General features: G+C 33.7%; 1 protein-coding gene across 3 annotated transcripts in view; it reads left to right on the forward strand.

Annotated features, from left to right (window-relative positions):
- LOC134754226 (basic helix-loop-helix ARNT-like protein 1) overlaps positions 1-12060 on the forward strand; it is an 82202-nt gene that overhangs the window by 41390 nt on the left and 28752 nt on the right. For all 3 annotated transcript variants that reach the window (XR_010128881.1, XM_063690397.1, XM_063690396.1), the window contains exon 3: positions 11798-11955. Coding sequence is in view for 2 of the 3 variants with exons in the window: in XM_063690397.1 (XP_063546467.1) it covers positions 11798-11955 (158 nt within the window). In the remaining variant the exon portion in view is untranslated. The remainder of the gene's footprint in view (positions 1-11797; positions 11956-12060) is intronic.

The raw sequence follows: 12060 nt of genomic DNA on the forward strand, positions 1-12060 counted from the left end.
ATTAATTCCAATGATCGACAACAAAAAGAAACATACTGTATTAATCATTGGCAGTGTTTTTGACAACTTGTTCGAAAATGTGCGGCAATGATGACATTTGTCAAAAGTCAAAATCTTATTAATGTCATAAATAAAAAACCGGCCAAGTGCGAGTCGGACTCGCGCACCGAGGATTCCGTACATTGCACAATTTAAACAATGTATTATGAGTGAAAGGAGATTGCGGTTTACGATTTATGACGTATTAAAAAAAACTACTTACTAGATCTCGTTCAAACCAATTTTCGGTGGAAGTTTGCAATGGAAAAAAAAATTGAGTTTCAGTTCCAAGTATGGGGAACCCCCAAAATTTATTGTTATTTTTATTCTATTTTTGTGTGAAAATCTTAATGCGGTTCACAGAATACATCTACTTACCAAGTTTTAACACTATAGTTTCAGAGAAAAGTGGCTGTGACATACGGACGGACAGACAGACAGACAGACATGACGAATCTATAAGGGTTCCGTTTTTTGCCATTTGGCTACGGAACCCTAAAAAGATAATCAATAAGGTCGAAGAAGGTTTCATACTATTTATTACCTCAGGAGCTATAAACACATACAGGCTGCTCCAAAGTAAAAAAACGTACTTTGTTCATTTCTTTGTTGTTATGATACTTGGTATACTGATTGTTATGATACTTGGTATACTGATTCTAAATACCCTAATGCATATGTACATTTCGGCTTTGTCCAATGTCTAAGGACACTCTGTATAAGACGATGTCGATAATAGATAATGTACCACCGTTATGGAATTATAAAAGTTTATAATCTAATACAAAATAAAAACGAAACGTTTTAATTAGTTGCCTTATTTGTTGTTTTATATAATTTTTTTAGTATATACTTTATATTTGTAATGAATTGTAAATAAATATGTACCTAGTCATTAAAATAAGTAAGTACATAAAGTTTAAACTCTAAAATTTATATTCAAGGAGAAGTACTTAACATTTTTTATTAAATATAAAAGTAGAAACCTTTATATCGACGTCGATAAAACTTTAGTGGATATTTATTAAATTGCTCCCATTACTTTATGATACATTTAGCATTACTTTGTTTTGTTTTTCTTACTGAGTTCTTGAATTTTACGTCTTTCAACACTGAATACAACTAATTTTTAATAATTTAATTGTATATTAATTGTAGGTTTATTTTTTGACTTCACACTTAATTAATAATTACTTCCTTCTATGCCGTGAGCTTGAGTTAGACGCACTCCACGTCTGATAGGTTTTTGGACGGACATATATACGCAGTAGGGGCTAGAGTGATCTAGTTCCACTATATTAATTTGCAAATCTTCTCGTTTCACCACATTCCATTGTATAATTGTATATGCCGCAGAACATTACACCCATACCAATTACCCGAGTATCCGACCGAGTAGAGAAGCTGTGGCGAGTCCTGTCGCCGCTACTGGCCGATAGACATCCTCCGCGGCAGAGTGCTCTACGCCGCCGCGCCGCAGGTGTGATGCGATCCATCGTTTAAGTAATTGTATACTTATTGCAAGACGCAATTTATATTTATTGCATCATTTACTTTTCTCACTTATTATTAATTAGTGGGAATTAACAAATAAACCAAATATGTATTAAATAATTTAGTTAAAGGTTTCAGTTTCCCATTTCTTTTTAACCGCGACCAAATCGTTCGTAATGCCGGGGCCCCACTAACGGGAAACGCGTTATCGCGATAATCCCAATGTAGCCGTATGAAAAACGTCGAATTAACGCGTTTCCCGTTAGTGTGGCTGTGGCCCCAGCATAAGCGCTTACACGTTTAAGTCGCAACGCAAGATTCAACGCCCCTCTTTCGTGACGTCGTAAGCGCCATGAATAACACCGGCGCTTGACGTTTTGGTCGCGATGATGATCCCTACATAGATTCGATGCCGTAGAAGTGAAGCATATCTTACCTACGAGCCTCATTTATTTGATTGAATACATATTCTATTTCATAATTTATTATTAATATATACATAGTTACTTGAATTAAAAAAAATTGAGACTTCGCATCATGATAATATAATAAATACGGTATCACTCCTATTTAGTTAGTAAATTTAAGTTAGTGTAAATACGAATATAGGTACATATATCGATATTATCGATATGGTGTTAATTTTCGTTGTTAGAAATCGTAACACAAATAAAATATAGCGATTATATTGTTTGTATGTAAAACTTCTATTAGCTCTATTTTATTTGTATTACAATTTCTAGCAATGAAAACTAATATTAAACATAGATATAATTATGGTACTTGATACTCCTATGTTCATGCCAAGTTACATGTTTTTTGTAACTTCGATTGAATAGCGGCATATGGCAGCATCTTTGTTCTTCAGACTTAAATACATATTTCTAAACAAGTAAACAAATAAAATAAAAACATTAAGTATTTGACATTAAACTTTATTTACCTTGAAACAAACTTAGTTTAGTAACAAAATTAGGTACCTACGTGTCCTATCTCTATGGGTCACATTTCATAATCTATGATTTTCATACAAAATGTCCACAGGCAAAGGAAAATAAAATATACCTATAAAATAGTTTTGGTTGGTTTTAGTTAATGTTTTGTTTACTTACCGATGATACGTTATACGTTACGCCACTGTCTTTTTTCTTAACAGTAGATTGATTTTTAGTATTTTTACACGTTTTTAAGGCGCAGCACGGCATTATCGCGTTTTATTTTGTTGACATGCGAATGCTAAGAGCGTTGACGAGTGACAAAAATTTGTTAAACCGAGTTGCTGCCGCCCAGCATCAACGCATGGACACATGGGTACGTGTTGTACGAGTATATTATGTGACAATTCTATACGAAGTACTCGTAATAATAGTTAAATGGTGGCGGCGCGTCACGACAAACAAATACGTGAAAAATTACTATTATTGAACTAAGTTCTCCTAAAATTGATTAGCTGGTGTGAACTGTAAATAAAAGATCTACTATTTACGATAAGAGCGTGACCAGAAAAACTTTGAAAAAAATAAAGAGATCATGTCAATATTATAAATGCGAAAGTCTGTCTGTCTGTCTGTGTGCTACCTCTTCACGCTTAAACCGCTGAACCGATTTAGTTGAAATTTGGCATAGAGATAATTTGAGTCCCTGAAAAGGACATAGGGTAGTTTTTTAGTGAAAAGGGGGGTGGAAATTTGTATGGGGAATCAATAAGCACATATTTCGTTTATTTCGTTTGTTTTATAAACTGCATGGAGCTATACAAACTAATTATAGACCTAGATATACCTCATTTCATTGTATGTGCAAAGTTTCATTACAATCCAACACGTAGTTTTAAAATGATTGCGGAACTACGTTTGTATGGGAAGGTGCAATTCGGCCGAGCTTGCCGGGGGACTCGGGTTTTATATAAATATAAAGCCAATGTAAATCAAATCCAAGTATTAGCAGCTTGCAACACGTGGCTGCCCGCATCGAGTTCGTACGAATTGTAAGAAACGGTCTGCAATCTAAGACCGCAGCGAAGTATCGCATTAGTGTCTCATCGACATAAAATATTAAAATCCTATCGTGTACCGTAACGTGATTATGAACATCAAGCACGTGGGCAAACATGCTTTTCGCATTTAGGGTATCAACACATGCATCGGACGGCACGCCGACATCTTAATATCTATTGTATTGCCTTCGCCAATTATATTCAAACGAAAGATGCGTCATTCTCGTAGGCGAAACGGCAGCCGCGCTTTTGTAACTCATGTGGCGCCGACCTAACCTTATCCAATGCTACTTTGTAATGTCATATTGTAGATAGGTTATGTATGTACGTATTGTTTACCACTGTGTGCCACTGTTCTCACAATAAGGTTGTGCATGCATATTAGTAATAGGTGTATTCAAATTACGTGCCAATTGAAACTTAATGATTCCAAAACTGATACGCACTTTATCCACAAATAACAACTTTGTACTTTGTAACTTTGTACTACCTATTTCTGTGCCATATTTGTGTTCTGTGTTTTGTACAATAAAGAGTTTATACATACATACATAATAAGAACCATAAGAAAAATATGAATAATAACCTTGAATAACTACGGCAGTCGCGTGAAAAAGCTAAGTTACAGCATTTCTCATTATGTTATGTTACACGTGACCACTCGTATGCCTTACAGACTATACAGGACAAAATCCGAGCATGCATGATAATATATGGTAAATCTTTTAAATGAATGTGCATTATCAAGCAGCACTTTTTTTTTAATAATTTGTGTTTATCAAACTACATAATAAAATTACAAACATAATTTAACATTAGGTTGTCTGTGTGGAATATATAGTGGTCTAAGGACCATTATATATTCCACACTTTCCACAGTACCTATATGTTTTTGTACACGGTCTTCTGCACGTCTTCTGACAGTCTTTACCAAATTCTCCTATTAAAAAAATCTCCATTTTTAATTATACAAGCCAAATTATACCTCATTACATTATCTTTTTACAATAGTTATCTTTTCTAATTTTATTCAGATATTTCAGATTGAGATAGTTCTAAGTTAGTGAATTTGCCTTTTTGACTAAACTCTTCTTCTTCTTGATAACATGAGATGACATTCTAATGAGCATAATACAGCTTATAAAAATGTAAATAAAATTGTGGCATTGTAGCAGGAAACGAGTGAAGATGATCATAAATCGTTGTACAAAAAATTAAAGGTGTGACGGAATATAGGTATTCAGCGATAGCTCACAGAAGCCCATATATTGTAATATGGTTGTATTTTCAGTAGATAGTACTATAATTACAAATTATTAAAATAAAAGAATAGCTTAACCCTTAAATTAAAACATCGAATTTCACTGCTAAATCAGTGTTAGAATTTACATAAGCCAAATCATATTTCTGTAAATATATAATTTTCAGTAAGAGATATATGAAAAATCTTACTACCATCAGAAAGGTACACTATTTGTAATATACCTATGATAAAGATTTTTAAATATAAAATAATTGCAAACCCCAAAAAAACCCGCCTATCACATACTGAAAATCACCAAATTTTCCGCCATTTCATCTTAAAACAAATGTTATTTTTTTAAACTACAATAATGCGCAAATTTAGATCAATTATATAGGATCTTTTTTTATCATTCTTTCTACATTACTTAACTCTTGTTCCTCGCGTTATCCTGGCATTTTTGTCACGGCTAATGGGAGCCTGGGGTCCGCTTGACAACTAATCCCAAGAATTGACCTTCCACCCCAGAGGGGAAACTAGGCCTTATTGGGTTAAATCCGGTTTCCTTACGATGTTTTTCTCACCCAAAAAGCAACTGGTGAATATCAAATGATATGTAGTACATACATAAGTTCCGAAAAAGTCATTGGTACGAGCCAGGGTTTGAACCCGCGACCTCCGGATTGAAAGTCGCACGCTCTTACCGCTAGGCCACCAGCGCTTCTACATTACTTAACATTGTTTCAAAACTAACAGTATTCTTTACTTCAGTAATATTGGACGTAAAAAAAAGCAGTGAAACCCCGGGAGTGCCGACAGAAGTGAACAGAAGTGAAAACTTGAAAAATTACGTTTGTATTTTTTGAATCGTCAGGAAATATTTTATTGTGCAGGAAATACTTTAAAATGAAGTGTTTTTTAGGGTTCCGTACCCAAAGGGTAAAAACGGGACCCTATTACTAAGACTCCACTGTCCGTCTGTCCGTCTGTCTGTCACCAGGCTGTATCTCATGAACCGTGATAGCAAGACATTTGAAATTTTCACAGATGATGTATTTCTGTTGCCGCTATAACAACAAGTACTAAAAAGTACGGAACTCTCGGTGGGCGAGTCTGACTCGCACTTGGCCGGTTTTTATTTATTCATTATTATAAACTACTACTACTATATACAGAGGTGTCGGTTATGGTAACAGTGGCCCTTGCACTTCGCTTGGCTCGTCTTGACGCACGCTAGGCCTAGGCACTGACCTGAAGTACTCGTATACATGGTGTCAAATACAATTGATGAAAGCAAAATTGAGGTTTCTCGAAAAGCAGACGAAAAGCACTGAAACAAATAGATAAATTGAGGAAGATATCATATTTTAGCGCCCACTGCATACAATTTGAGATTTCTAAGTTAAGTAAGTACGTGATCTTGTATTAATGTGAACCTGATCGATTTCCACCAATCACCTACCTGATTTTACAGTCTGTTTTTGCATCGAACATTAAAAGTAGGCAATAAAAAAATACAATAGCTGGCGCGAATGGATGGAACGACTGAGTAATTATAGCCGTAGGCGTTGCATTTACTACATCCTTTCATCCACTTTACTGAAACGTTTTGTGAGGTAGGTAGATCAGTGGTTTTCTGGTGGGTTTCTATGACTAATTCTAGTTTAAGCAAGAGCATGACACAAATCAGTTGACTAGCCAAACCTGTGGTGTTTGGCTAGTCAACTGATCAAGCAGTAGAGCGGCGAACGCCTTTTATAGCTTATAGCCCAATGGTTGACTTTAGTCCGCCATTTGTGCCATTTTATGTGCAGTAAATAGTTATAAAATACCTAATGTAAATATTATACGAGGGCTGATCCGAAAGTTGTAAGCTGCTCCGGCTCTACTCATGCGATCACAATATTATTTATACCATTGTGAGGGATCTTTCAGTACTTATTGAAGTGGTGTAAATACATTTTTAGAAAACGATTAGCTTATTTTTTATTTTGTTTTATTTCGACGCGTCGAAGCCTAACCATCAGTCATGAGAATCAGTAATTGAGACTCCATATGTGCTGTCATTTTATAAACAGTATTGTTAAAAAAAAACAATTAGTTTTTATAGGTTTATTTACGAATCTCGGCCGGTTTTTTTACACGTAAATCGTTTTAATTGAGTAAACATTATTATGATTTAATAGGTGTCAACAATGAGTCATTTCATTAAAAGTAAAAATTTCTGATATTTAAAAAAAAATTATACATATAGATTATTTTATTTTTTTACACATTAAATTTATACATTAAAAATAGCAGAAGGAACAGAATAATTAGTCCCGGGTAAATTTAAGTTCGATTTTCAAAGATTTAAATACGAAATTCAGTTAATTGTGCCTAAAATTTCCGTTTTTTTTTCTAAGGAATTCGTAACTCCTTACAAAACAGCTTTCAGTAAAAATATATAATAACAAATATATATTCGCATTAATTAAAAAAAAAAACAAAGCCATATTAGCATTGAAATATCCCTCACAATGGTATAAATAATATTGTGATCGCATGAGTAGAGCCGGAGCAGCTAACAACTTTCGGATCAGCCCTCGTACGAAATCTGATGTGTACCTTTAATATTATATATGTCAAAACTGTCAAAATAATACTGGTTTCACATGGTTGACATTTTACTGAAGTCGAGTACATTTCGTCTGCTGAGAATACGTTTGTGCCATATCCATTTTTGAGCAAAATCGTTTTTTAATGATTCCTAAAACAAAAAATATGCTATGCTTGACACTAATCTGTTTTTGCAAAAAAACTATGTTTCAAAAATGTTGTGCCATATCCGCATTTTACTATCGGATAATTACACTCTGTTAACAGAAAATTATCACAAGTGTGAAATATTCAAAACTTTTGTGTCATTTTGTGTTTTGTACAAACTTTAACATTTACTCATCAAAACTGATATGGCAATAATAAAAATGCTTTTATTGCATGATTACCACTATATTCACAATATTTGTATGGTACTATAAAATTTAGTAAACATATGTGCCAAAATGATAAATAAGTTCAATATTTCCTAAATGTAAAACTTAGAAATAGTACATTTCGATGCTAGTGCGGAAAGTATGTCATTACTTCACGAGTACCGAGATATCTCGATATCTCGGGACGAGTGAAGAATGACATATCCGCACGTGTATCGAACGACGTTTTTTAATACAGTTGCGAAAAAATAAGAAAAGCAACAAGTATTAAGGAATGCAATTCGAAACTTTTTATATTATTAATTCTGTGACATCATTGACAATGACATTATGAAGAGGTGTTTTTCTAGCTTTTATTCGACTAGAATAGATTTTGTTATTATTATTGAACCCACTTCAATGAGTTTTTTTTTTCAAATGCATGTTCTATAAGACAGAAACAATTGTAAATTGTACTATTATTACCTAAATATCGTTATTTACGATTATTTGTGTATCGTATATTTATAAAAACAATATCGAATGTTGCCTTTGGAAACTTAAAACATTCTTGCAGTAAGACAATATGCCTCTTCTTTGACAGGCGTTCCGTTCCATTCAGACAACTTATTAAAAACGGTTTTTCAACATTAAAAAATAAACGTGTTATAATACTTATAATGATGAAGAGGTAAGTAATAAAATATGAAATATGCATATAACAGTAGGTTTTTATGTTGATTACGACGTTTAAAGGAAACTACCTATAATATAAACACTCGTGAATTGGAACAAGTATAAATTTAAAAAAATTGGAAAAGTAAAAAGCACCAACCAACCAACCAAACCAAAACCAACTTTCCGCACGCTAAACAGCCACGAAAAGTAGCACTTTTTGAGCAACTGTATTAAAAAATATTTTTTTTGCTTCTTTTCGCTCTCCTGCAAACCAAAGTAAGACTTCGTATGGCACAAACGTATTCTCACCCGAGGATTTAGTATTTACACTAAATTTTTTTTAGTCATTCACTATGCGGTTTAAGTTTAGGTAGGTCGAGTTAGACCAAGAAAAGTTTGCAACGAATTTGATAGCATACGCAGTGCAAGTGTTATTTATACGTCATAATTTCATATAAATTTGACGTTTAAAATAACACTTGCACTGCGGCGTGTGCTATCAAAATTGTTGCAGACTTGTCTTGGTCTAAATATATGTAGGTAAATACTAATTAGCAACCTGCCCCGGCTTATCAATTTACTACCCGTGCGTTAATATGCCAATAATTTTTCATTAGCTTGTTATATGGAGTATGAATTCGACTTAAATGTTTAATTTTACCATATTATATTGTTTAACATTAACCTCTAAATTTAACTTTGAAATGTTTCACTGCGTAAAAGATTACACCTAACAACACAACTCAAAAATACAAAAATATACATATGCCTCTACCTCCAGTCATCACATAATTTCGAGTAACAAAACAACCAATCAGTTTTTCGCCCCCGAAAAACCCCACAACAAATTTCATCGAAATCGTTAGAACTGTTTCCGAGATCCCCAAAATAAATAGACAGGGTGATTCAGGAAACGTGAACAGGATTAACATTATTGCGCATTTCGTGAATTACAAGCGACTGTTTGGATCAGTATTAGTCAGATTAACGTTAACTTTTTAGTCGCGTTGAAAAAGTTAACGTTAATCTGACTAATACTGATCCAAACAGTCGCTTGTAATTCACGAAATGCGCAATAATGTTAATCCTGTTCACGTTTCCTGAATCACCCTGTCTATTTATTTTGGGGATCTCGGAAACAGTTCTAACGATTTCGATGAAATTTGTTGTGGGGTTTTTCGGGGGCGAAAAACTGATTGGTTGTTTTGTTACTCGAAATTATGTGATGACTGGAGGTAGAGGCATATGTATATTTTTGTATTTTTGAGTTGTGTTGTTAGGTGTAATCTTTTACGCAGTGAAACATTTCAAAGTTAAATTTAGAGGTTAATGTTAAACAATATAATATGGTAAAATTAAACATTTAAGTCGAATTCATACTCCATATAACAAGCTAATGAAAAATTATTGGCATATTAACGCACGGGTAGTAAATTGATAAGCCGGGGCAGGTTGCTAATTAGTATTTACCTACATATATTTAGACCAAGACAAGTCTGCAACAATTTTGATAGCACACGCCGCAGTGCAAGTGTTATTTTAAACGTCAAATTTATATGAAATTATGACGTATAAATAACACTTGCACTGCGTATGCTATCAAATTCGTTGCAAACTTTTCTTGGTCTAACTCGACCTACCTAAACTTAAACCGCATAGTGAATGACTAAAAAAAATTTAGTGTAAATACTAAATCCTCGGGTGAGAATACGTTTGTGCCATACGAAGTCTTACTTTGGTTTGCAGGAGAGCGAAAAGAAGCAAAAAAAATATTTTTTAATACAGTTGCTCAAAAAGTGCTACTTTTCGTGGCTGTTTAGCGTGCGGAAAGTTGGTTTTGGTTTGGTTGGTTGGTTGGTGCTTTTTACTTTTCCAATTTTTTTAAATTTATACTTGTTCCAATTCACGAGTGTTTATATTATAGGTAGTTTCCTTTAAACGTCGTAATCAACATAAAAACCTACTGTTATATGCATATTTCATATTTTATTACTTACCTCTTCATCATTATAAGTATTATAACACGTTTATTTTTTAATGTTGAAAAACCGTTTTTAATAAGTTGTCTGAATGGAACGGAACGCCTGTCAAAGAAGAGGCATATTGTCTTACTGCAAGAATGTTTTAAGTTTCCAAAGGCAACATTCGATATTGTTTTTATAAATATACGATACACAAATAATCGTAAATAACGATATTTAGGTAATAATAGTACAATTTACAATTGTTTCTGTCTTATAGAACATGCATTTGAAAAAAAAAACTCATTGAAGTGGGTTCAATAATAATAACAAAATCTATTCTAGTCGAATAAAAGCTAGAAAAACACCTCTTCATAATGTCATTGTCAATGATGTCACAGAATTAATAATATAAAAAGTTTCGAATTGCATTCCTTAATACTTGTTGCTTTTCTTATTTTTTCGCAACTGTATTAAAAAACGTCGTTCGATACACGTGCGGATATGTCATTCTTCACTCGTCCCGAGATATCGAGATATCTCGGTACTCGTGAAGTAATGACATACTTTCCGCACTAGCATCGAAATGTACTATTTCTAAGTTTTACATTTAGGAAATATTGAACTTATTTATCATTTTGGCACATATGTTTACTAAATTTTATAGTACCATACAAATATTGTGAATATAGTGGTAATCATGCAATAAAAGCATTTTTATTATTGCCATATCAGTTTTGATGAGTAAATGTTAAAGTTTGTACAAAACACAAAATGACACAAAAGTTTTGAATATTTCACACTTGTGATAATTTTCTGTTAACAGAGTGTAATTATCCGATAGTAAAATGCGGATATGGCACAACATTTTTGAAAGCGTTGAAAAAAGTTATTTATTTATTTACGACATGCATGGTCGCCAAGGGCCTGACACTCTTTGATCGAAAAAGATAGTCTTATTGCGATTCCTATAAGAGGAAAGAGAAAATAGTGCCATGCTTTGTCTTTATCACCGAACGGGCATTTTTTTTTCATGGTCGGGTTATGGCATCATAGCAAGGAGGCGATTGCGAAGTACCGAAATTTATAAGATTGAAAGAGAAAAAAGATTATGCTGCCATACATGAAACTAACAATACATGAATATGTCTGCCGACTACCAACATAATTTATTAACACAAAGAAGAAAAATATCAAGGTTAACAATTATGCTCCAGAAGACGCTGGTTCCATCCTACATCAAAGAATAGTTTTGTAGAATTTTTAAAATGATATACTTTCGAAAAGAAACGTCTGCAGGTTAAAGTTTCAACCTTTTCGATTGATCGAAACCTGGCACTCGAATTGGAAAATTTGGATCGTTTCACTGCAGCGCCACCTACGTTGAGCTGTACGGTCGTAGCCTTACTGAAAGCTATCTGTTAATTTACAGTATTCGGTGAGACGATTGGTCGTGCGCCCGCCGAGATAAACAGCGCATCTGCCCAAACCCTGTTGCAGTTTTTCAACGGCTTCTTACTGACTACCACATACAAGGGAATCGTAGTAGTGGTGTCCCAAAATGTGCAACAATATCTTGGCTATACTGAGGTGTGTATAAATAAAATATATACTTAAATGCATGTGAAACTTCGTTAGTACCCCGTCGTATGACATCTTGTTTTTATCTCTGCCCCACCACGCGTAACAACAGGA

Source organism: Cydia strobilella, chromosome Z, assembly GCF_947568885.1.
Source record: "Cydia strobilella chromosome Z, ilCydStro3.1, whole genome shotgun sequence".
NCBI lineage: Eukaryota > Metazoa > Arthropoda > Insecta > Lepidoptera > Tortricidae > Cydia > Cydia strobilella.